This window comes from Pelmatolapia mariae, linkage group LG3_W (genome assembly GCF_036321145.2).
Source record: "Pelmatolapia mariae isolate MD_Pm_ZW linkage group LG3_W, Pm_UMD_F_2, whole genome shotgun sequence".
NCBI classification, from domain to species: Eukaryota; Metazoa; Chordata; class Actinopteri; order Cichliformes; family Cichlidae; genus Pelmatolapia; species Pelmatolapia mariae.
The window spans coordinates 45,826,025-45,853,150 of NC_086229.1; the positions used below are offsets into that span (position 1 = coordinate 45,826,025).

The window sequence follows — 27,126 nt, forward strand, 5'->3', positions numbered from 1 at the left end:
GGTTCCCAACCTCTTCATGAGGAGATACTCCTTACAGTTCTGCTGGAGGTGGAATTGATCCTTAACGCAAAGCCCTTAGGCTACGTTTCCACCGACGTGGCCGATGTGGACCCTGTGACACCTAATAGTCTCCTCATGGGGCGGCCTGATGGATCACTACCCCAGGTGGTCTACCCAGAGACAGAGAACCTCAGTCAACGACGTTGGAGGCACTCACAGATTCTTGCTGATCAGTTCTGGGCAAGATTCATCAAGGAATACTTACCTGGTTTACAGGTGAGGCAGAAGTGGCAGTCAACTCTTCCTGAACTCCTGGAGAAGGCAGTTGTTATGGTTGCAGATCCGCAGCTGCCTCGAGCCTTGTGGCCAATAGGCCATGTGATCAAGATTCATCGTAGTGATGATGGACTTGTCAGATCTGCTGATGTGAAAGTTAATGGACGTGTTTACACCAGACCAGTTGCTCGGTTGGTAGTTTTGCCTGCCGTGCCAGCGGAAAACAGAGATACTGAGAAGAACAGCAAGTCGCCTCCTGAAACTGATTAGGGAGCCCTTTTTGGGGAGCAAATGTGTGACCACATTTGGGGGCGGCTGTATAAAAGGCTCTGGGATTTTATGTCTATGTTCTGCAATATTATGTGGGGTGGAGCCGTAGGAAATGACGTAGGCAGAAGTTGGGGGTAGTGCGCTGCTACTCGAGAAGGGGAGATTGTTTCCGTGATAGTTCTGTTTACCTTGTAAGCTGTGTTCCTGGTTGCCATCCTTCGTTGCTCCGAGTGTTAAGTTCGTGACTGCAAGTTTCCTTAAATATGTTTATTTTCTGATCCTGATGTTTGCCGCGGCTTTAGTTACGTTCTACCGCTTTATAGCAGCGAGTTTTCATCTCGTGACTAGAGGCATGTGCCGCTGGCCGCCGCCATTATGTAGTAATTTTATTCGGCCACACGATGGCGCCAAAGTCCTTATGTTCACAGTTAGAGTGGATGTTTCAGCTATGTATGACATTCTCACTGTGTTTAACTGTGTCCTTTCTGTGTTTGGAGCAAGAGATGTAAGATTGGCGTAGTTCAAGTCATATATGTTATGTTATGTGTATATTCAGATGGATGTGTTGGTTTATTTCATTTAATACTTTATGTTTATCTTAGTGAAGCTGTTGCTGTATATATTTATATACTCATGGCAATTTGTTTGTTACTACAGACTGCTGGCAACACTGAGCATCTAAGTGGCAATAAAACAGCTGGCGGTGACAATCCAGCAAAGTGGAAGCCTCTTGTCCTCCTTCCTGTATCCTGACCGATACACCATCTTGTTAGCTGCTGAACCTAAAAGAACTAGCCCTCACCAAGTACTCCTCAACACCATCTCTTTTATTGTGTTGAGCAGCTTTTCCCTCTGCAGCTGGTTGTTTCTGTATTTATCCTGCGGGTTGTTGTTCCAGTATTTGTTATCAAAGACGTGGCAGCGCCCACCACATCTCTCTAACAACTCACGTAGACGGTTGTTGCTCCTGCAAAACTCTTCAATCTGCTTTCCTTCAGGAAGATTGTCACCACGAGTAAAGACAAGCACAGCATATCTGAAAGCTTCTTCAGAAAAAGACTCTTTTATTTTGGTAATAAACCTCGTTCTCATGATCTGTGAATCTCCCCACTTTAAGTAAAATAAGAAAAGCGTGAGGTCCAGGAGAACACTTTATCACACTCCTTGTAATCTCATTTCTTAGATCCTCTTCAGACGTGTGATCGTCAAAGTAACCAGGAGTGTCAATTATGGCAACAGATGTTCCATTCACCAATCTGGTATCTTTCCTACACCGACTTGTTCCAGGGTTTGCAGTATGAAACACCGTCTCTCCAAATATGGTGTTGGCCAAGCTGATTTTCCCACTTCCAGATTTCCCAGCAGGATAATCCTCAGGTGATCTGCAAATAAGAGAATATATTTTTTCTTTTTAAATGTATTTTAGTCCTAGTCAAAGATAATCTGAGTAAATGCAAATTCCACTTATTAAATCATGATTCATATATTAGTTTTCTTAATTTACAGCTCTTTTTAGATAGAAATGTTTTGAGCTGATAAAATGATGCATTCTTATATGTTACAGTATTCAAGGGAACAAAACATTTTGAAAAATGTTTTTGTCCTCACCAATTATAACTTTAAGATCTTACAGATGATATAAAGGAAGAAGAGACTACATGTGCCTACTTCACAATAAAAGTTTAGATCCTGGTCAGTCTGAGGTGCAACCAGGTAGCATCATATGGACCACAACATAACGCCCCAGAGGTGTTTTATTGGATCTAGATCAGGTAAGAAGACTCTAGGAATTGACACCACTGCCAAGCACTGGTGTCAGTTCCTTTATCCTCCAAGAAGTGCCTGCATACTGTCACCACATGAGCGAGGGCACTAACCAACAAGGAACCCATCAAAACTTTTAGAATGTATCCATGTGCCATCCTGGAGGAGTTAGATTACCTGTGTGACCTCTATATGGTCCTGGTTTAACCAATGCTAGTAGTGACATTGACACTAGACAGATGCAAAACTATTGAAAAAAAACTGTCCGAAAAGATGAGGAGGGAAAAATGTAGGTTTTTCCTGTTCGCAAATCTAATTGTTGCCCCTTTAGTACACCTGTTGTTAATTTCATTAATACCAATGTAGCTGAAACTGATTAACAACACCTATATTGACACCTCAGTCTAGGAGCAGTCCCAAAGGTGACAGGGTATCATAAATGCCTGTGGGTCCATACACAATAAGCTAGTCAAAGAGGCACTGACTCATTCCCATATCCCAAGGAGGTTCAAGAACTTCATTCTCGACTATTACGGCAGTTTTAGCCTGAAAGTCTCTACAAGGAAAATTACTTCAGTATTACACAAGCTTGAGAAAGGGATTATCATGAGGTGCACCCTATCTATAAAATATGAACATGTTACTAAAGGCCGCTGAAGTTGGGCATAGAGGATCCCTTACTAAATCTGGCATTAGACTGCCACCTATTATGGCTTTCATGGATAACCAGCAGGACGACAGAGTCCCAAGGTGGAGTATGCTCCAGCACCCCACAAAGGGACTCCAAGAAGACCAGGTACTCTGAGCTGTCTTCCGATGAAACTACAGACGACAATCAGGATCTGTTCCCCAACCCAATGGCGCAGGGAAAAAACCCTCTCGTCCACCGGGAGAAACCCCAACGTACAGGCAGTAAGCCGAGGGGATACTAGGATACCCACCCCAGCCCGCCGCTTCTCACCAAGGTCAACTCCAGACTGAGACAGAGTCCAGCCCCTCTCCAGGAGACTGGTTCTAGAGCCCAAGGCCGTGTGTTGAGGTGAGCCTGACTAGCCGGTACCTCTCAACCTCACGCACTAATCCAGGCTCCTTCCCCACCAGAGAAGTCACTTCCACTTCCCAGTCACTAAATGTGTGCAAGCTGTACAAACCACAGGGGGGAGTTTTTGCATAGATACATTTTACATATTGCAGCAATGAAGCAACTCAAAATTGTTTCACAGGAATTTTTGATGCCTATATTTCCTCTTTGTTCAGATTGTACCAAATGCTGAGAAAAACACTGAATGTAGCAATAATGAAGAGAAATTGTTAGAGGAAGAGATCCAACAAGGACATAAACAAAAATAATAGCTAAAATCTAATAAATGTTGGGTTTAATAACTGAGTGTTGACATTCTTTTTTATTCTTATATAAAATTAATGTTATAGATTAGTGTTTTTAAATGTACTTACCAAGGTGTTTGTATTTCCTGGCCATGTCTGTCTTTTACGGGCAGTTGATGTGTGATTTTCTGTATCTGCTGATGTTCTGCTTCTCAGTAGTATAGTTTCATCTTTATCCTTCAGCACTGTTTGTATCTGTGGAAACGTGACAGAAATGTGAGGCAAACAGGTCAGAAGGAAACAGAAAAAGTTGAAAGGCAGGTTGAACAAACACGGAAACATTTTTTCTTCTTTGCCTCGTCCGTCCCCCTTTGTCCTTTGGATGTGTGTCTTTGATAGTGTTGTCTTGTCATTTGTATCACACAGAGGATGAGTGGTGCCTTTAGAGGATAATATTTTTGATATTTTATTATGATTTTAGTGAGATGTATTTGCATTACTGGTGTGTGTCCATGACTCCTCCCTGGATGTGACTTCTCTTTCTACCTTTCATTCTTTCCTGTGGGACATTTGCTCACTCTCTGACTTTGGTGTTCTCTCTCTCTCTTTCTCCCTCACTCATTCTCTGATTAAATTTGAATTCTAGTGCTTTTCACAGAGTTAACATCAAAGTTATAAATATGAAGACGTTGCAACTCACAGACGTTCCCATAACAACTCAACATTCAGGTAATGGCATAGCAGGTAATTGGTGTTCCTTCTGTTCTTTCTGCACTCAAAGTCTTGACACGCTATGTCAAAGACCCAGAACCGTGAGAAAACCTAAAGAGAAAAAAAATCCTGCATTAAAATATTTACAAAAAAGAAATATTTCACTGGTTCCCTGTTAAATCCAGAATTGAATTCAAAATCCTGCTCCTCACATACAAGGTCTTAAATAATCAGGCCCCATCTTATCTTAATGACCTTGTAGTACCATATCACCCTATTAGAGCACTTCGCTCTCGCACTGCAGGCCTACTTGTTGTTCCTAGAGTATTTAAAAGTAGAATGGGAGGGAGAGCCTTCAGTTTTCAGGCCCCTCTTCTGTGAAACCAGCTTCCAGTTTGGATTCGGGAGACAGACACTATCTCTACTTTCAAGATTAGGCTTAAAACTTTCCTTTTTGCTAAAGCATATAGTTAGGGCTGGACCAGGTGACCTTGAACCCTCCCTTAGTTATGGTGCAATAGGTGTAGGCTGCTGTGGGATTCCCATGATGCATTGAGTTTTTCTTCTTCAGTCACCTTTCTCACTCACTACGTGTTAATAGACCTCTCCGCATTGAATCATATCTGTTATTAATCTCTGTCTCTCTTCCACAGCATGTCTTTATCCTGTTTTTCTTCTCTCACCCCAACCGGTCGCAGCAGATGGCCCCGCCCCTCCCTGAGCCTGGTTCTGCCGGAGGTTTCTTCCTGTTAAAAGGGAGTTTTTCCTTCCCACTGTCGCCAAAGTGCTTGCTCTTTCACATTAGGATAATTTACCAATAAGAAGAGCTTTAACTGTTCCTCTTCAGTCCTTTTCTGGAGTAAGATCTGTACTCGATGAACACAAATTGTTGTGTTACAAACTGTAAATGTTTAAGATATAATGACAGAGAAGGGTTTTTTTCTGCTAAGAGAAAGTGGACTCAAATCTTTTATAACCTTACATAATGGGACAAAGATTTACATCAAAAATTTGCAAAAATGCTGGGATTATGGCTGAATTTGGGGGGAGACCCATGAAAATGTGACATGTAGCAAAGACTCAGAGACCAGTTTGATTCAATGCTTAAGATTTTAATGATGCACAAGATCATTAAGGACAGTTCATTATGGAAAATAAAATGCTACTAAAACCATTCTTTCCATTACACTTTCCATTTGTGCCTATTAAACAATCCAATGAGATGTGCCACGTCTTCTAATCAGCCCAGGAATCCTCACATTGTTCTAACGCAGACAGATGGAAATTTTTCCTGGCACTTCTGATCATTCATACACTTGTTACCTATAAACACACAAACACACACAATAGATCTAATGGACACATACATATCCAGACTTATATATATATATTATATTTATTCATTTATTTATTTTAAATACAATGAACTTTTCTGTTTAATATGGTACAAAATGCAAACACTGGTGTAGTAAAAGTAAATAAATACAATATATTTGTATTAAATCCCAAATTCTAAAATTGTTGGAACGCTGTCACTTAAAAAAGAATGTAATAAATTCCAGTGTTTATAAAGATGCATATTATAAAGTTTTATGTTTCTGTAAGGCTTAATCTACCAGTATGTGCAAACTCTTTTTTTAAGTCTCAAATATAATTTTTGTTGTTATCCACTAAATTTCTAATTTGTTTATTTTTTATTAAAATGCCATATTACGGCTATTTACTTGCATTCCTGAACAGAAAAACTAGTTGTAGTGGTTAAATGTTAAATGTTGTCCTCACAGAGATTTCTCCAGATTCTCTGAATTTTTGATGCTATTATATACTGTAGATGATGAAATATTAAGATTAGATTTTATGTTGAAGGATAATATCCTGAAATTTTTTAAACAATTTATAGATGTGGTATTTTGCAGATTTGTGAACATGTGCCCATTTTTGCTTCTGCTTCTCTTTAAGATGCTCTTTTTATAACTAGTCATGTTACTGATCTGTTGCCAATCAACCTAATTAGTTGCAAATGTTGCAAACATAATGTTCTGGTTACATTTCCAGCTCTTTATGGCCCACTCCCAACTTTTTATACACTATTTATTTGATTTACCTGAAAAATTCATCTCAGTGCACTCCTCGTTGCCTTTATAGCTGTTTGGCTCTCCTGAACACCAGTTTGTATATTGGAAGCGTGTTCCATCAATCCAAAACCAATAACCGTGCTAGAAAACAAAAAAACACAAAAATAGGGCAAGAATAGACTGACAAGCAAATTACACTCCCAGTGTGTGAGTGTGTGGAGATATATATATATATATATATATATCTAAATTACTAATCCCAAATTATTAATTTAGATATATCTATATATCTCCACACACTCACACATGCCTATATATGTGTATATATATGTATATATGTATATATATATATACATATACATATATATATATATATATACATATATACACACACACATACATATATATATATATATATATATATATATATATATATATATATATACATACATACATACATACATATATACACATACACATATACATACATATACACATATATACATATATATATACATATATATACATAGATATAACAGTATATGACAATACTGTATATAATATATTAATATATAATATGTATATAATAACAAAGGAGTTTTTCCTTCCCATGTTTGCTAAGGCGGTTGCTCATATAGGGTCATATGATCGTTGGGGTTTTCTCTAATATTGTAGAGTCTTTACCTTAGAATTAACTTTACTTGTTGTGATTTGACACTATAGAAATAAAAATAAAAATGAAATTGAGAGCTTGGACCTAGTTTACCTGTTGGGCATCAGAGCCTCCAATCCATGTTCGTCCATCTGCACCACTTGCATCATATATCACCTTCTGAATCAACTCATATTCCTCGAGGCTGTGTACAGATGCAAGGTTTCCATTCATATATTCACAGTTTTTCTGCAGTGGAGAGACAAAAAGACGAGCTGACAAAGAAACAATACAACTTTAAGGATCGCACCATGGCATACATGCAGATCATTGACAGTTATTTGTATTATTATTATTATTAGTAGTAGTAGTATGATAAACATGATTTAAAATCTATTAAAATTATTCAAATGGCTATTATAAACCAGCATATAATTTTTGAAAAATTAGTAGAGTGAAAATTGTGCAGTTGTTTGTTTGTGATGTTTGTTTATGATTGCGGTTTCACTTTAAAAAAAAAAAACTTTCATTACTTGGACAAAAATAATTTTTTGTAATCATTAAAAAATGCATAATACCTTTTTCCATTTTCATGTGCCAAAATCACCAAAAAATAAGTGTTACTGTTTCAAAGATAAAAGATAAAAACTGTATAAATAATAAAAGACATACACAAAAAATTTCACATAAATCCTCACTAAATTACTAATGATGAATAAATACTATTGTCATTTCCCCTCAGCCCAACTGGCCACAGCAAATGGCTTTAACATATTTGTGGCAGCAATTTTGTCCTGTTAAAAGGGAGTTTTTCCTTCCCACTGTCGCCAAGTGCTTTCTTGCAGGGCCTCATCTGACTGTTGGAGGTTTCTCTGCATGTATTACTGTAGAGTCTTTACCTTACAATATAAAGCACTTTAAGGCAACTGCTGTTGTGATTTGGCCCTGCGTAAATAAAACTGAATATAATGTTGTTATTGTAAAATAACTGTACACTAAATTGAGATTAATTAGCAGCTCTCAGTTTATAGACAGTTAATTACTATAAGGTTCATTCACTGTGACACATGAGTTCTAATCTTTGCCATTACCTGAGCCTCAGCCCAAGTCATGGTTTCTGACACATAGATGAAGCACTGGTTATAAAACTCGGTCCAACCACAGGAACAGCACGGGGATTTCTTCACAACACACCAATCCTCTGATGACAAACAAAGAACACTGTGTGATGTAAAGCCAAGCAATAATTATATTATTGACAATATTTTTTTTAGTAGATTTTGATTTCCAAATTTATTATTTTCCTTCTTAAGATTTAAAAAATATTTTTAAATACATATGTTTGGTCTCATTTTAGCAGATGTCTATTTCAAGGCTGTTTTTTCCCCACAGGCTGTTCACATTAAGGTGAAAGTATTATATGCTGACACTGCTACATGTTTTTAATATGTGTGTTTTTTTGTTTGTTTGTTTTTTTCAAATATACACTTGGAATCAGAAAAGTCAAGGATACTGTTTCATGGTAAAATAAGATATATATCATTTATTTTACTTTGAAGTTTGGGTAGCACAGGTATTCCAGATGTGTTTTTGCATCTTTTAACAGCTTAAATGTAATTGAAATAAAAACAAACAAAAAAAATGGATCACTATAAAATTTAGATAAAAATGTTAAAATAAGTTTAAAAAGCTTTTATAGGTGCACTATCAATTTTAAAATCTGTCAGAATTAATGCATGTAAGATTTACATATACCAAGCACAATTAACACCAAGCACAATTAATATATATATATATGTATATATATATATATATATACACACATATATATATGTGTATATATATACACACATATATATATGTGTATATATATATATATGTGTGTATATATATACACATATATATATGTGTATATATATATGTGTATATATATATACACACACACATATATATATATATATATATATATATATATATATATATATATATATATATATATGTGTGTGTGTATATATATGGTCACATAATGCAGTCCGAACATGTCAATTAAAAATAGCTTGCACAATTGAACATTAAAAGATTTCATGGGGACAAAACACAATAAAATGGGGCATTCCACTCTGTCCGGGCAGTTTAATATCTTCTAACATTCAGACCAGAAAACACATTGCACATACTTTTGAGGAAAAACATACAAAGCAAGTAGCCTCTGAGCTCGCCCAGGATTTGAACCCAGGACCTCTCACACCCCAAGCATGAATCCTAAACCCTATATCAACAAGCTACAAACCCCCCTTCCTATTCCTGTCTAAAGAAACTTGCAGCTGATCCACATCTAACATAAACTCAGCCGCAATCTCACAGCCTAGATGTTGTAACAGGTTCTATGAATCTGATTTAAAACTGACTCAATACCAAACACACGTTCCTCCACCTCCTTGTATGTAATGCTGCACATTACATTTTAAGATGTGCGCCCCTCTGTGAAGAAACACTGAGCTGATTTGCACCATAAAAAAGACGAAAACCTACAAAATCAAATTGACGTGGTTAATGAACGGCTCCAGATCTATCAAACTTTTAAGGAAAGATGCCTGAAACTGGAGTCTGAGGAGAAAGTCAAGCAGGTAGTTCACTGTTTATAGTCATACTAAGGCTGTGAATAATCATCACAAGTAAGCAAACTGGGGATAGAAGTGACATAAAAAAGTGGTTAATGTCTTAATGAAAAAAACATATGGGATGACTCAAGAAATTCACAGTTTAACACAGGAATACACATATGAAAGGTTTTCTGAACAATTATAATTCAATGAAGGCAGAGAAAGAGACTAAACAACCAAAACAAACATCTGGAGAGAGTGTGAGAAGCTAACATCAAGGTTTCTAAGAAAGAAGGAAAAACATGATAAACTAGAATTTGAGACTAAACAACCAGACAATCTAACTGGGTCAGAAAAATGCTGTTTTTAATGAGCAGCTTTGACAGCGACCAATCAAACACCAGCACAAAGCTTCATGCTGACAAAGTCATACTTCAATCAGCTACGTTTTAGTCACCTTTTGTGAGAATTCATACTTTAACATGTTGTGTTTAAAGCTGCTCTCTTTGACTAAATGGACACAAGTAATCAGTTGAACAAAATATTAACTCAACAAACTGGCATCACTCAATAGTTAGGTAAGCAAGCATAATAAGCTGAATAATTTGGCAAGTTGGCAAAACAATCAACCCATCAGTGGAAAGAAAAATATTAATTTGTCAAATTATTAAAACATCAAATATGTATCATTTGTGTAAATGTGAAGGAGTGTTTTCCTCCACTCATCCCCAACTAGCAGATGACTGCACCTCACTGCACATGGTTCTGCCGGAGGTCTTGTCCTTTTAAAAGGGAGTTTTTCCTTCCCACTGTCGCCAAGTGCTTACTCACAGGAGGTTGTTTAAATGTTAGGGTTTTCTCTGTATTATTGTAGGCTCGGGATTGTCAAACATATGAAATAAATGCATACAATTTGATCTTGTAATTTAAAAAAAAAATAATAATAAATCAGAAAACAACCAGAAAAACATACTCAAAGTGCTGAGCTTCTTTATTTGAACTGCTACCAGACTGAGCAACTCATCAGAATCTGAGTTTCTGCAGCAGAAACCTTAAAATGTTACATCTAATACACACCTAATACTTTCTGATATTGAAGCAGGATTTTATAAAATAATTCATCTGTCTGTTAGAGCAGATTAAATGTGAGAAAACAAAAAACTCTGTCTTCATTATTTCCATAAAATTACCATATCTTTAATATGATTTCACTCAGCTTTCTAAAAGTTTCTCAAATTAAAACTAGAACACATAGTTTGGTTATGAGCAGTTAGAGGCTCAATACGTTTGAATCGGTGATCATTTCAAAGAATTTAAAGGATGAGCTCAATAATAATCTCTGAGAATCTTCTAATCAAAGCTCAAACTGTTGATTTTGAGTCTGTGAGGGGTTTTTAGACTCAGAACTGCATCCTCTGGTGGCTGTGGGAGGAACTGCAGCTGAGTTTAGTAGAGCTTCATGGAGGCCTCAAAGAGCAGACTCAGATCCTCCTCCGTGTGCGCTCTGGGAGACAGCTTGGTCACTCGCTCCTGGAAACAAACCAGAAGACATAAAACATACATCAACACATCTATCCGAACAAATATCTCCTTAAAGCCACGTTACAAGTAACACCTCCTTCTGAAGGACACAGGGCCAGGGTGGACCAGGTTTAGGCCTGCTCCACCCTGGCCCTGGCCTTCACTCTCTCACATTATATCACATTTGCAGATATGAAATCAGCTAATTCAAAGAATCAAAGAAGTCTATGAATAACAAGCAAAGAATAGCAATTTATCAAAGTGCCATGGTCACATAATGCAGTCCGAACATGTCACTTAAAAAATAGCTTGCACAATCGAACATTAAAAGATTACATGGGGACAAAACACAATACTACGGGGCCTTCCACTCTGTCTGGACAGTTTAATACCCTTCTAACATTCAGACCAGAAAACATATTGCACATGTTTTTGAGGAAAAACACACAAAGCAAGTAGCCTCTGAGCTCGCCCAGGATCTGAACCCAGGACCTCTCACACCCTAAGCACTAAGGTCTTGAATAATCGTCACAAGGAAGCAAACTGGGGATAGAACTGACATCAAAAGAAAGAGGTTGATGTCTTAATGTAAACATATGGGATGACTCAAGAAATTCACAGTTTAACCCAGGAGTAGACATATGAAGGGGGACTCTGACCCACCTGAGGGATAGTTCCTTTCACTAGTGCCGGGATGTCGTCTTTGGTGTATCCCACAGCTCCCAGTCCATCTTCCACGTGCAGGTCAAACAGAATCTGACGCAGCGTGTCGGCCAGAACGGCACCCGCATCCTCCCTCTTCACCTGCCGGATATCTGCACCTGAACATAGCGCAGAGAAAGTCTGTTACTGTGCAATTTTTAAAGAGTGATGGCAGCTTTGGTGAATTTGGATATTTTCTATTGATAGCTGAAGAAATAAAGTGCTACTACTGCATAAAAATAAAGAAAGAAAATTACATTTTTTTCAATTTTAGACTTCTTTAAAAAGGTACAAAGAGCCCTTATAAACCTTATTTTTGAATACCTTCAATATTCTTAAATAACTGAAAAGTCTCTCAATGGAGGCATTTAAGGTCCCGCTGACTGTCTTGGACGTTTGATGTTTCACTGTTTGTGTGCCCTGTTGTTGTTGGATGTTCCTCTCCAGTGTATTTCTGCCTTTTTTTCTAACAGTGATTTTATCTGGCTCATTGAAGTCTGGAAACCTTTTGGTTTGGCTGTATAAATAAAGTAGAAATTCCACACAGTCTGTATTATACTAAATCTAATATGGCCTAGCGTGAGGCGTTCAGGTACCGAGGATCTCTGAGGCCTCAAGGTGGCGCTCCGGACACATCGGGGCTGTGAAGTTGAAGACGGCTGGAGACGTAAGGACAACGGAGAGCCCGTGAGGCTGAAAACACAAAGTTCAACAGAACATTTTATTTAAAAGCTACACAGATCGAGTATGAAACAAAGTAAAGTTCTGTGTGGAGTTCCTCAGGGAACCTGCACGGGTCCATCTCAGTCAGAGGTGTAGTGTTTTGTTAAAGCACCAGAGCATTGGCCACGTTTGCTTTCATCCTTTCTCTCATCCTTTGTTTCTAACCTTGTTTGACCATCATTCAGCTCTAATTAAGCAGTGATCACATGTCAGAATTAATTTAAGAATATGAAGTCATCTGTCTGACCATCCTCATCAGTTCTTCCATGCTGCTCACAGCTCTCTCCCTCCCTGGTGTCTCTTCTCTCAGTCTTTCCAACGTTGATGCTATCGCTCTACTTCACTTGTTTCTGCTGAATTTTTAATTCTGCATTATTCTCATCACAACATGTGAGTAATTAATAAAATATCACTGAAAAACCTCATAATAATGCCAGAGTACCTCAAGTTTTTTTGTTGGTCAGTTTGTACATAAATAATTTAACTGAAATTTGTACATGTAGTGTGACTTACAAATGTTTGCTAATGACATACTTTTATATCTACTGTATTTTTCTGACCATAAGGCACACTGGATTATAAGGCGCATTAAGGGAAACAATATAAGTAAAACCCTCACGTTAACTTTTACTGAGTGGAAAAATGTTATCATTCATCCTCTAGCTTCACTGTGTTTATGCTAACATAGCTGTGTCACTAGCGATCACGTAGCACATCATTATATACCAGCTAGTCCAACTTCAGTAACCCTACAAAACACTTCTGTTTACTTTTCTGTCTTCATTTATGTTGGAAGTGATAGCAGAGCTTTACGTTTTAATTTTTTCCGAAATCTCTCAGTCAGAACATGGTATGTCATGTTTAGGTGGAAACTAGCGAGCTAACTTCCTGCTAACTTCTAACTCCGTTAAATTTAATAAATTCTGTTTTCATGGATGCCTGGATGTTAAACTTAATTGTTACACCTGGTAAAGCAGCAACGCTGATCATTTTATTAAAGATGAAAGAATTTAGACAGTTTTTAACTCTCAGCCGCAGTGTTTGTAGCTTGTAGTTTATAGTGTTTATAGCTCTTCACTCACTCCTACCCCTGCATGTTTATAGCTGAGCCCCCTTCTGCTTAAACCAGCAGAACTGAAGTTAACTAAGTTTCAGGGTTTTAGTCTCATTTCTGCACAGAAATCGGGTCACAATTTAAATGTTTTTGTGGGACTTTGCTCAAAACACCATTTTCCTACAGTTTCTTGTGTCTTTTAGACTCATACACTTCAGATAGAAATGTGTATCAACCTCATCTGTTAATGTGACTGTGTTAAGATAAGAAGGAACTTTATTGTCCCACGTGGCCAAACAGTACTAAATATAGCAGCACTTGCATATGAAAACCAGCTCCAAAACTCGAGAATTAAATTACTTATCTAATAGGTAAAAATTTGTTTCCCTTAATACAGCTCCAGCAAACATTCAAGTACATGATGATGTGACTCCAAATTACAATAGATGTTGGGACAAAGGAGAGCTTATAGCGATTTGTTTTACAAGTACTTGCTGTTCACTGGGGCCGAGGGTAATAAGTCATACTATGAAAAATTGATCATTAATAATTTTATGAGCCTGACGAAAAAACAGATTTCTTGTATCTTGATTGGAGAGACTGGTGCTCTTTCTTTTTTATTTATGTATATTTCCATTAGCGTTTTTACCAGTTTAATCTTCAATCTTGACTTTACTGTAAGTAAACCAAATCAAGCTGCTGCACCATGTCTTATCAAACTTTAAAGCACTGCATTATAAAAAATACCCATAACCTTATCGCTCCGAACGATGTGTGTTAGACTTTAAAAAGTACCTGCAGATAAAATCAAGGCACGCAATTGTCCACATGTCACAGTAACAGCACCTTCACGTACTCAGGCCTAGAATCAGACGATAAATTGTGTTTATGGTACAGGTCAGCTGCTTCACACAGAGTTCTGTTTGTAATAATGCAGCTCTCTTTTGAATAAATCCTAAATAAATAACTGTGGAATTTTTTTCCTCTCTTGGAAAATGAAAATCATCACTCCAGCTGCACTACACCAGGGATCTCAGCCAAGAACATCTGTTTGCAGTGCCAGCTGTGATGTCCAGTAATGATCACTCACCACTAGGGGGTGCTCCACGTTGTAACCCTTGGCTGAGTGAGTCTTGACGTTTCCTGCGATGGGGTAGGACATCCCGTGACTGAAAGGAGGGAACCACAAACAGGTTTATTTAGAAACGCTCACGAAAAGATCTGGATCAGTTTAGCTCAAATGGGAAAATATGCATTGACTCCACAAAAACACTTCTGGTTTGTTATCCTTTTTTTTTTCTTTTCCCTTCTATTTTATTCAACTTCCAATGCCTTTTGTGTGCTTTTGCATCGTTTGCTGTGGTTTCTACATTTTCAGTGCAATTCATCCACTCATCACTGTAAATAAGGCCTTAAACTGTCCCTAAAGTTTCAATGTGATGTCACCAAAGTGTTAAAGAACACCTACAATCAGAGGTGACATTTTAAAACCACGATCAGCTGTCTGTACTGCAACGCTGCAGAAACAGATCCATGAACTAATGAGCTAAAAATCCCCTTCAAAGTCTGATTTCCATTCTCACTGATGAAGTTCAAGGAAAAGTTTGCAGTTATTAGAAACAAACTAAATAATTAAACAAAATTCAAAAGAAAATCAGCTGATGAGCACAAACAGCCTGCATGCAGGATTACAGGAAATCTCAGTCTTAGTCTTACCACAGATGAACCCCGGCATTCCCAAAGCCAATCCCGGCAAACACGCTGGCCAGGTGCATGCTGGAACGAGCCTCCAGGTCCTCAGGGTCTCGCACAGCTCTGTAATCAATCAATCAAGACTTACTTCAATTACAAATGAATTCAGTTGAATGAAATGGATATCATGGATATACTTTAGTTGTAGTTGGGGCCGTACCGTTTCATGTACTTGGCGACCACGTGGAGAGCATGGCGGGACCAGACATCACTGATGGGGTTGCTGCCCTGGTAGGCTGGGCGGTTGATGGGGTTTGTGGGGCAGGGGCTCCTCTGGTTGTAGGGCAGGGCGGTGTATGACTCCAGGGCGTGACTGAAAGGCAGAGATCAATCAGTGTGATGGAAATGTCTCACGTCAGGTTGGCTCTACCTCTACGAAAAACATGAAGGGAACACGCCGCCATCACAGCAAATAATAATTATATTAATACTAATAATATAATAATAACAAAAATAATAATGATGAATCAAAAAAGACAGAAAATGCAGAAAATGAATAAATGCCCTTCATAAGTACAGACAGACCAGAGGACGTCGAAGCCACTGTTGGCGGCGACTCTCTCAGGCATGCTCAGTGTGTGCATCGGGTCCACGATGCCCAGCGTGGGTCTGATGGCTCTGCTGGCAATTCCTGAGCATAAACAGCCAATCACAGCTCAGGGTCCATCATAAGAACTTGGATAATGAATAACAGCTCCAGCAGCTTGGTTTCTATTGGCTGATTTATGATTTCTATTAAATCTTCACAGACTGTCTTTCTAAAACATCTCAAATCAACTTTTAATGTGCTTTTATATCCCTATTTTTATACCTGTTTTGGCTTTTAAGGGCTCGTAGTCGAAAATGGCGACACCTGTGGTCTCACTGCCGGTGCCTGCAGTTGTGGGAACTGGACACAAAAATCCAAAGTTAGCCACAAAGATGGAGGAAGAAGGAAAAAAGCGGGACGCGTCATACCTGCAATCAGCGGTTTCACAGCTCCACTCACCGGCTTCCCTTTGCCAATCGGAGCATTGACAAAGTCCAGAAAGTCGGCATCGGGGTGACACGCGTACAGATTGGCCGCTTTACACGTGTCGATCACCGAGCCACCGCCCACCGCCACAAACACATCAAAGGCGTGGTTTTTAGCAAAGGAGATGGCATCTTTAAAGCTGAAATTCAGCAGAGATCGAGCTGAGGTCATTTCATCTGATAAATTAACTTATTCATTTACTTACTGATTGTCTGCCATTAACACACTGCTTAAGTATTTCAGCACTCTGATGTGCACACGGTTCATTCTGTGAGGAGGAAGAGTCATGTGACCTCGTGAAACGCCCCTATTTAGGTATGTGAGCAGACTCAGAGCCAGGAAAAAGCCTGGCTTTGATGAACTTTCTTCTTTCCTCTCTGATGAGACATTTTGGACACAAAAACATGTTTTTTTACTCTTCATCTGACAGCCAATCACTAATCAGACCGTCACTTGTGACAGCGACCTCATTGAACGCACCTGGAGTCTGTTGGCTCGACGCGGACATTGTCATAGACTTTGTACTTGACTCCGTTTTTCACTAGAGACTCCAGAACAGCCTTCATTGGAGGAAGTTGGGACAAATTCCTGTCTGTCATCACGCAGACATTTTTTGCGCCAAGGTTCTGCAGGTCCTGCACGCAGAGAACAGCGAACAGCCACAATGATAGGAAGGACAACACAGAGAGTCACATTGGTCACTCCTTCTCAACGCATCACATTAAAAGAAGAAAGAAAAATTCCTATCTGACCATCACATGACAGCAATGAGGAGGATGAAGACGGTTACCATGCCGATCTCTTTGCTGACTCCTCCTCCATAGCGGATGTTGGAACTCGCCATCTGAAGGAAATAAAAAGAGAAGTGTGTGCAGTACCTACCTGAGAAGGTGCCAGTGGAAAAGCAAGGATTGTCCACACAAAGACGAGCAAGTCAAGACTGATGGTGGTACACATAAAGTTGAGGATTGTGACCTCACCCACAGAAATACTTGTGACCCAGTGACCTTACGCATTTATCCAAGATAGATGCACCTATAGTATCAATGTGAAAATCCTATATCGCCTCATTCTTGAGTTACTGTGTTCAACCTGTGGGTCCATGTCATGGCCTGTCCAACATGGTGCAAATAATACTCCATCAGCCTTTTATGGCTAAGGGGTAAAAGTGCCACTGTGCAGACTTTGCTTGAAACAAAGATGAGATGAGCAGCATCAAAGAACTTATACAAACTCAAAAGTTGGAATTTTTGACAACCTCAACAGTCTGTAGGTGGAGGTTACAGGTGTCAGTTCCCGTTAATGCACCACAGGAAATACAGATATGGTGGTTGGGGAGTTAGTTCTAGATCAACAGATCCATGTGTAACATGTGAGGCTCAAAGTTTGTACTAAAATAAGTTGTGTAAACATGTTGGGACTATTTCTGCTGGAAAGTTGGACATGTCAACATTGAAGTCTGTGGGGACTAAGTTACTGCTTGGACCCTCTGCTGGATGTTAGAAGAACTGCAGCTTTCATGCTGCTTTGATTTTTAGTCTCTCCTGTATTTGTACAGGTCAAAGCTTCAAATGAATCCCACAGACTAAAGGAACTACTTTGTGGACCTTTGAAAAGTGAGGAGCTCAGCTCGGAGAGCTGACAGTTTCAGCTACTTCTGCAGATGAATCCAGGAAAACATTCAAAACTTTAAGTTCTCATTCTGTGGTTGGTTGAATCCATCAGTTGATTAAAAAAAATGAAAGAAGCTTCATTTGAATGTGAGCTGAACTCTGAGCTGACACACATTAATGATTTACATCTCCTAACAGCCTTCAAGCTGAACTTCTTAAATCAGACACTTATTAAACAGAGTCTGGTGTAACGTTACCTCAAAGGCATAGTCAGTTTTCCGGACGGTGCAGGGTGCCGCTCTGACACCTGCAGAGATAGAAACCAAGCCATCAGTTACGGATCCACATTGATCAGGATGCACTTGTCTTCCTTTTCAGAGACTCTGATGAATACATGAATGATGTGTAGATGAGTGCAGGTTACCCTGGTGGAAGGTGCTGGAGTGAGCAGGACATCTGCACCTGTTCACACAGAGACAAACAGAGCAGGAGTCCAGTTACAAATCTGCACATTTAGAGAAGGTTCAGCAGTTGAGTTGTTGCAGTGGCTCCTGAACATCTCCTGCACAGGAAGCATTTCCTTGTCATTCTTCCTCCAACCTGACAAAGATGGGTTCAGTATTTGAACCCAAACTGCCGATGTCCACTCATGAAAACATCCAAAAAGGGGACCGTTAGGTTTTTATGTTAGTGTCACGATGTTTCCACATTGACAAAGCTATGACACCACTACAATGTGATTGGTCATTTGCAATGCTGAACCTGGACCAAGATCAGTTTTGTTGATTCAGGAACAACACCAACACAAGAATATCAGAGCGAGCATTAGACATCAAACTGTTAGAAAGTGTGCAAAATGTGAGGATGCACTGACAATTTACATGAGAGAATGTGAAAGGGGCTCTAAAAGCATCTTTAGATATTCCAGGTGTAGCTTTACACCTGTACCTGGTCACATGTGCTCCCAGAAATCACTCAAATTTCCCTTTTTTTCAACGTAAATGTCACATTTGAATACAGGTGACAAGGAGTTTTAATTAAAAAAAATCTTTCAGTGAAACATGTTTTTCACAGATGTGCCGGATTTTAAAGAACCCTCCTCTGATCCAGAACTTGTGGCCTCCTGAGCTCTTCCCTCAATAAAACTGAACTTTAACCGGAAAACTCAAAAACTGTTATCTTTGAGCGGACTCTGGCACACTCTGTCTCCGCCCCTCGAAGGAAAACAGTAACAGTTCTTTTCAGTCTGAATCCATTTCCGGTTCGAATTTAACTTACGCCGCGCGCTCGAGTTGCCTAAGCAGGTGAACGACCCGGTCCCGACCCGCCATGTCCAGTATGTGAATGACCCTCTGCAACGAGCAGCCGACCCCGGTCAACAGGTTGCTTCCGCCTCTGCTTTTCACAATAAAGGCCGCTCAGACACATTAAAAGCACGAGGACAAACGTAGAAAACACCCGTTGGTCTGTCATTATTATTATTATTATTATTATTATTATTATGGCAAAATAACGAAATTAAGGCAATAATTCCTCACATGGTACAAAAAACTTTAACACAAATATACTGGTGTGAATATAAATGCAAATTACAATATTTAAATATAATTTATTGTGTAAGAGAAAGTAAAACATACTTCATACATAACATTACATTTACAAATTTACAAATACCCAGTACGAATAAGATATGAGAAAAAACAATCATGTGCATGGACTGAACATGAGGTATTTGCAGGCTATGTGTATACATATGTTATGTGTATCCTGAGGATTTTAGTTGTTTGGTGTTGAGGAGTAGAAAAGTGAACTTTATTTACATATTATAAAATGTAGTAGGTATGTGGAGGTCTCCTGTTTTCCAACGTTTTCCTGGAGAACAGGCAATGTGAGGTTCACACACAGGGGTACAGATGAAATTATGTCGCTGCTAATTAATTAAAAAAATATTGAGGCCAGACATAGAGTCCATGATACGGAATATTTGTGAGCCTTTTACTGGATCTGTTACATCTGGTAAAGGGCTGAGAGCGTGGTCTCTGTGGCGCAATCGGTTAGCGCGTTCGGCTGTTAACCGAAAGGTTGGTGGTTCGAGCCCACCCAGGGACGGCAGTTTTTGCTATAAATGTTAGATAAGGGATTAAAAGCAAATCAAACAGCTTTGCGATAACACAGATAGGTGCTAGTTAGTTGGGAATTAATAGCTGGCACAAAAGTTGTCTAATGTTGTGTTTTCTCTGAGTTCATCTGATTAACTAAGGAAGACTCTTAGATCACCTAACTTTCTGTGCGAACACCATAAGTAAGTAACAGATCACTACTAATCACTAATTCAAAGCCACTTCTTGACATAACAGGTTTATCCAGGATTTGATTTTTGCAAAGTGAGAATGATACCCGTAGAGTCACAAAGGCCTACCGTAACTTTCACCTGTCAAAAGAAACGTTCTTAAACAGAAGGAAAGTCAAGCACACACAGCGGTAAGCTGCTCCATTTTCCAATCAAAATGTAAATACATCTTTTTATATTATACATGATTCATTTATGTAAACAAATAACAATTTGAGAGGAAATCTAATTACGTCAGCCTCTCCGGAGAGAGGAGCATTTATAGGACCAATATCTTCTAATTAAAGTGATTGAAGATGTTTGGTGATGCACACAGTGACGTTAACAGATTCATCAGTAGACATTTTTTTATCAGACAAAATAAAAAAATAAAAAAATATCTCTCTCTATATATATACATATCTATCTATCTATACATAGATAGATAGATATATTATTCGTGCTATACAGATAAACTGAATTTTAATTTTTATACCTAAACTGGGTGAATTAATGTGGCATAATAAAACTGTTTTTCTGCTTAGGAATTTTTTGTAATACATTGATTCTGAAAATTAATAGATATTAGCAACAATTACATTTTAGCATTAAAAATGTCATTCTGATGAAAGACATTAAGAGTGCATACTGGTGAATTAACCAATACAAAAACATAAAACTCATGATTTTGGTAATTAGCAATACTGTTAATTTATGTATGTAACATTATATTCAGTGGTGGTGTAATCAGTTTGTTAAGCATTACATATGTTGTAATATGACATTACTTCATCATGTTGTAGTTTTTCCTCTTCAGTAGTCTTTAGAAACATTCACAGCAGTACACACACGCATACACACACACATTATTTTTATCCCTGCTCCCTGAAGTCAGCATGCTTCCCGTAAGCTCTCTACATGCTCGCCCTAAATGTGTAGATGACTGCAGCCCAGTGGGTCAAACTATAAATAGAAGAGAAACAAAATTCCCCATGTCTGCTTGCAGCTTGACCCCGTTACTGAACATATGCAGGATTTTTTCATTTAGTTTTATTATTTACTGCATTATTTATAAGCTTCTGCTGAAGGTTTAGCTGGTAGAAGAGAAGCAAATTCCAAAAAAGTCACGAGTTCAAATTCCTTTGCTGCCTTCTCTCATTTGTGAGTTGGTAAAACTTTAGTCATGCGAGGCAAAGACTGGAATGAAGCCAGTCACATGAAGAGTCTTAACGTCTAGATTACATTGTTACGTACACTGAGTCAAACAATTTGTAGTGTTTGACTCAATGATAAAGTATCACACTCATTTTTTAAGTCTGACTTTATCTATCTATCTATCTATCTATCTATCTATCTATCTATCTACACACATTTGAAATTCCTGATGATATGAACCAAAGCTTTCTAATTTGGATTTATTACTCAATAAGGTCAGATGGTTTTTGGTTTTGAAGTTGGCTTAATAGAGTAATTTGGCACACCTCAGCCTTAGTCTCAGTTTCTCTTCCTTAAAAATGACATGCCAATCTTTGGCTAACTGCATTTTAGGAATCACCTTGTTGGCACAGCGCTGCTATTTTATGATGTCAGACTGTGCTAGTTTTGGCATTTACCTTAGATTCAACTAAAGAAACAAATTTTTTTGTTTGTTTTGTTCTGTTTTTTAAATTTATTTTGCAACACTTTATGTTGACTCAACGCTGGCTCATTCACTTTCTCTGAAAATTGTCAGGAACAAGGAATGGGCTAAAATGAGTGAAAAAGCAGTTAATCTTCTGTCCCTTGAAGTGGACAGAAGTTCTAGTTTGATCCCAGTTATATTATGGTTGAGTGAGACAGAAAGGATTTTCCTCAGAACTGTGGAGATGGAGTCATGCTTAGAGCTGTCAGGAGATGAGGTGGAGGTGGAGGAAGGTCAGACACAGGACATTCCAGGTTTTGAGGAGCTGGGGAAGAAGCAAATTAATGACCCTCAAACTTCATTATGGATAAGAAGTATTGTGTGAGCCAGGACTTTACAGTTGTGGGATTTGGTTTCTCAGCTGCCATACAGGAAGGGAGTCATCGTTCCATCACAGCCTTGTTGCATTCTGTTTAAGACAGTTCTCTCTTTCCAGTGGGCTTTATTAAAGTCTATTCAATTCAACTCTTTATTTATATAGAGACAAATCTCAAAACACAATCGCTTCAAGGCATTTTACATAAAACCAGAGCAATCAGACCATCCCCAAGAACAAGCACTTGACGACAGTGGGAAGGAAAAACTTCCTGGGCCTTAGGAGGACATAAATAGAAACAGTTTTCTTCAAAACTACAAGTGCATATTAATTTCTTTTAAGGGTGGGGCTGGAAGAGGTTCAGCCAAGTTGTATTTAGCGTCGTCCTTGTTATTCAAGGCTTTTTTGTGATATTGCTGCCCTCTGCTGGACAGTTGGGTGTCCCAATAACTTCCATTCTGAATTAGCTTGACTACACAGAATTGAATGAGAAATCCACAGATTGTGACAGTGAACCCAGCGACTATAGTTGCTCTACACCACCTTTAAAGATCGTCTTTGATTGTACTACACCATGCTTTGTTGCATCTGCATCGACTGGCACATTTTCTAGCTGCCCATGTGTTGGGTTAAGTTGGCAGTGTTTGAATGCTGATTCTGTTGAGGTAAAAAAAAACCTAAAGGGCATTGTGTGTGTGTGTGTGTGTGTGTGTTTGTGTGCCCTACTGGCCCTTTAAGCCAGCTGTGATTGAAAGGACAGTGTGTGTGTAGGTGTGTGTGTGTGTGTGTATGAGTCAGCTATAGTGCACTATGGACTGAGCTGCATTTGTCTAGCGTTTGTGGGGAGTGAGGGAGACAGCTGAGAGCTGCAGATAGACCACTCGCTCTCTCAGTTCTGACTCGTTGTGTCTCTTATTCTCATTTCGCCCTCTCTCTTTCACTGCCATGGATCTCTTTTAATTTTAAGGATACGTTTCTATATTGTCACCCTCATATGGATCACAGTGTGCTTCTTGCTGGGATTTGACAGTTGTGTGTGTGTGAGCCATGCTACGCGTGTTCATTCTGTGTGCAGAGCGGTTGCAAACGCCAGACGATGACATCAGTGATGCCTACTGCAGCGTCACCTATGAAGGTATGGACGGCTTGTTCAGGTGGCCTGAAGGGAAAAAAAAACAGCTGAGAAGTTATTATTTGAAAGTGACCTCTGATTATCTTTCATGGGGTGGGGCAGAGAAAGAAGAGCTTACAGGAAAAAGAGACAGACCTAGAGGAAGAGGGAGAGAGGGGAGATGAGGATGTGAGCAACATGAAGAGTTAAAGCAGTCCAGAAAGTATGCCGACTGTGTTTCCAGTAAAGCACTTCTGTGTTTATAGATACCCGCAGTCTTTCAGCAGAGTTTATCTTATGAGGCGCTTCCTCGCTCGGCTTCAATTGCAGCTTCAGTTTACACTTCAAATTATAGTAACATCCAGGTTCTTATATGGTGACCTGATAAAAAAAATCTTGTTAAATGAACTGAGATTTCACACAGCCATGATCTACATAAAACAAAGAAGTTATTCTTGTACATGACAAATGTCTGACTGTCTCTTTTGTGCTGCCATGAAATTGCCATTTGTTGTTATGAGTGATCTGTCGTGATAGCCGTTGGCCTGATAGTCTTGAAATTTAATCCACTCATTCACTTAGGATGAATTATAATAGATCACTGCAACATTTCAACTGTCCAATAAATTGGTTTAATTTATTGAGCAAATTCTAGCTTACCTTCTAACGAGTTTAAAGGCTTTGGTAAACATTATACTTACTAAAGGCCTGTATGCTAATGTTGCTACTGTTAGCTGTTATCTTTAAGTAGAGGAACTGAACCCTGAGCCTGAAACCTGAACTGAAATCTGAAACTTCAATTTTAAGTTAAACTAGAGTGCATTTTACTTCCACAGGCCTCAGGTTTATAACCAAATACCAGTAACATTTTGTCCTGTATCGTCTGTAAATGTTGTTTAGTTGTGATTAGCAGATGCTAAGTAGCATGCTAAGGTTTGGAATTGGTAACCATTATCATAATTATTATTCTGTCCTTTTATTCTGAGACATTTGTATTATTTGAAAATTAATTAATGTAGATTCAAGATATGTAGATTTTTCCATGGATCTCTTTTGGATCACACTTTTGTATGTGCGTACAGGTCATTTCAAAGAGCTTGATGTTTAACTGCAGAGCATTCAGATGTAACCGGACTTCAAATCTATTAGTACATTTTTGTACTTTGTGCCAAAATGGTGTGGAGTACAGAGGTTTGGATCTAATTTCAGGACACTGGAGGCAAACTTAAAAATAATAAAACCATTTCATGAAGGATTAATTTAAAGCCCCAAAAAGCAAATACAAAACTCAAATCCAGAAATAACCAAGGCACAACACACACTTTGACCAAGACTGAAGGGACAGCAGGGCTATTTATACACCGAGGGCTGTCAGGCACTAAAGCAATTATAGTGACTGAAGTCTGTATTCACTCCTGTTAACAGGACTGCAACACATAAAGCATAGCAATACCAAGGACCACGGCATTTTGTCATTCTGCTCGAGTGCAGCAAAAAAAGACTTTTGGACTTTTATGGAGAAAAATATTTTATGACTCAGTCGATGTAAAGCTTGGATAACTTGTTACTCTGAGCAAATTTAAAGTATCTGGAACTTTTGTCTATGTTCAAATTAACAGTAAACATGTTGGTACTAATCTTGTATCCCAGCTGAGGGAAGTATTTTGTTTATTTATTCATTTATTTTCTTTTATATAACATTTGGTTCGTTTTTGAAAAGAGTGTTTTGTCTTAAATATGTCATGAACTCTTGACACTATGTCTATGCACAAAAGTTTCCCTGTGTGATATAGGCCACACACCCACACACACACACACCTACACACACACAACTTCTGCAAGTCCCCGTTGTAATCTGTTTCAAGACAAACAAGTTTATTAGACTCACAGTGTGTTATTGTCCTTTCTTTAATTTTAATCATTTGTACTTGTTTTTTCTAATTAAAGTAAACTTCTTCACTGGAAGCACAAAGATTAATGGGGACTCTTAATATACTAGTGCTGGTATAATTATTTGTGTTAAGGTTCTAATGTTGGGTTTAGACTTTGATTCTACATATTGTCATATGTGTTTTTAGTGTTTGTGTGGCAAAGAACAGTTTAAAGATTTGGCTAGCAACAGACCACTTTGATACTTAAGTTTTCATCCTTAAGTAATGGTCACTCAAAACCATAAAGTTAGTGTAACTTGCCTCTCTTAAGTTGAAGTGAGTTATATTTTCTTTTGAAGCAGTGTGTTTCCAGTCATCCATCCATCATCTTCTATCCATAGTTGGATCATGGTGCATGCCTGACAAACAGGGTATTCCAGACATCAACACTTTCCAGTTCCTTCTAGAGGATCCCAAGGCATTCCTAGGCTTATGGGTTCTTTATTTACAATGGGATATTCCAGCTGAATGTCTGGAAATCACCCTGAACAGATGGATGAGGAACCTCAACTGTCTCCTTTTAACATGGATTAGCAGTGGTTTCATCATACAAAACTGCAGGCTTCTATGCACACTTAAAAACGTGATGGCATGATGACTTCCTGAAAGCAAAAAGATGAGATGCTTGGTTCTATGTCTTTGGCTTGAAAAAATGAAATTAATCTAAATAAGATAATGGGAATGAATGAGTGGAATACAGTACAAAGATGTTGAAATATGGATCACAAAAAAGAGTTAAATTTTCCAGCATGCAGATAGTTTATCCTGTCTTGAGGTTGGCAACATTTGCAGGTGAAATTCATGTCTAGTTAACCCTTGGAGACGAGAGATTTTGCAGTAAATGGTCAATCAGAAATTCATATTTTCTATAGATGTGGATCTGATGTTGTGCTGTATAAAATGTTGCCTTACATAAAAGCTGCAATATAGTTTTATTGGAGAAAAACAAGTGGTGCTCTTAGGATCATGCAGTTCTTGCACAATCTTTAATGCATCACTGAAATCACTGTTTTTAAAATGTGACCATTTGGCAGATTTAAATGCCTGACTCATGGTGAACAGCTGAACACTCGGGTTGTTTTTAAGCTTCTCCTCCTCACTGATACAGTGGAACCCCGACTTACGAAATTAATTCGCTCCCGAGGCACCCATCGCGCCTTTTGAGTGAACGACAGGCTATAGGCTAATTGCTAACTGCAACGTCGTGCAAGTGGAACAGCGAAGTGCAAGTACGAAAGCCAAGGGGGTTGTCACATGATTCGGAAGGCATTGTGGGCATTGTAGGCATTCTGGGCTCAGCCAATTAGAGCCAGCGGATTTTGTTACGCGGGCATTTTGCCGTAACACGGGCAGAAATATTGCCGTTCAGTGCCTTTGTAACTTGAATTTTTCGTTAAATGGAGTATTCGTAAGTCGGGGTTCCACTGTATCTGACACTTGTTCTACTTTAACTCATCTGCTCCCCCTGAAAGGAGCAAACGCTGTCTCTGCTGCGTCTGCTCCAAAAACTGCTGCATCATTTCTTTGAATCAGTAAGGCCACAAATGCTACTGAAGAAGAAAGGATTGTAACAGATACCCTGGTTTGGAAAGTGTAAGATCATTAGATTATTTCGATCGTTTCTGTCCTAACATCATCTGGTTTCTCTGCAGTGAGTCTAGGATTGTGTAAAGGCAGGAGACTGGACTTCAGTAATGAAAA

At 38.6% G+C, this 27,126-nt stretch overlaps 2 protein-coding genes, 1 non-coding gene and 1 pseudogene across 3 annotated transcripts in view; 2 read left to right on the forward strand and 2 right to left on the reverse strand.

Annotated features, from left to right (window-relative positions):
• Positions 1-1,344: 1,344 nt before the first annotated feature.
• LOC134623134 (GTPase IMAP family member 7-like) lies at positions 1,345-8,186 on the reverse strand (annotated as a pseudogene).
• Positions 8,187-10,624: 2,438 nt separating this feature from the next.
• adhfe1 (alcohol dehydrogenase iron containing 1) lies at positions 10,625-19,432 on the reverse strand. The gene is made up of 14 exons (XM_063461608.1): positions 19,336-19,432; positions 18,482-18,519; positions 18,315-18,364; positions 17,235-17,288; positions 16,925-17,079; positions 16,387-16,583; positions 16,241-16,318; positions 15,955-16,060; positions 15,590-15,742; positions 15,394-15,492; positions 14,768-14,846; positions 12,497-12,593; positions 11,862-12,019; positions 10,625-11,207 (listed from the first exon to the last, which is right to left on the reverse strand). The coding sequence occupies exons 1-14, from the start codon at positions 19,386-19,388 to the stop codon at positions 11,124-11,126; spliced, it is 1,401 nt and encodes a 466-aa protein (XP_063317678.1). The 5' UTR covers positions 19,389-19,432; the 3' UTR covers positions 10,625-11,123.
• Positions 19,433-20,092: 660 nt separating this feature from the next.
• trnan-guu (transfer RNA asparagine (anticodon GUU)) lies at positions 20,093-20,166 on the forward strand. Its single transcript has one exon. It is a non-coding gene; the product is annotated as a tRNA-Asn (tRNA).
• A 3,264-nt stretch (positions 20,167-23,430) lies between these two features.
• dysf (dysferlin, limb girdle muscular dystrophy 2B (autosomal recessive)) overlaps positions 23,431-27,126 on the forward strand; it is a 107,127-nt gene continuing 103,431 nt past the window's right edge. The window contains exon 1 of the mRNA XM_063469493.1: positions 23,431-23,518. Within this exon, the coding sequence (XP_063325563.1) occupies positions 23,431-23,518 (88 nt within the window). The remainder of the gene's footprint in view (positions 23,519-27,126) is intronic.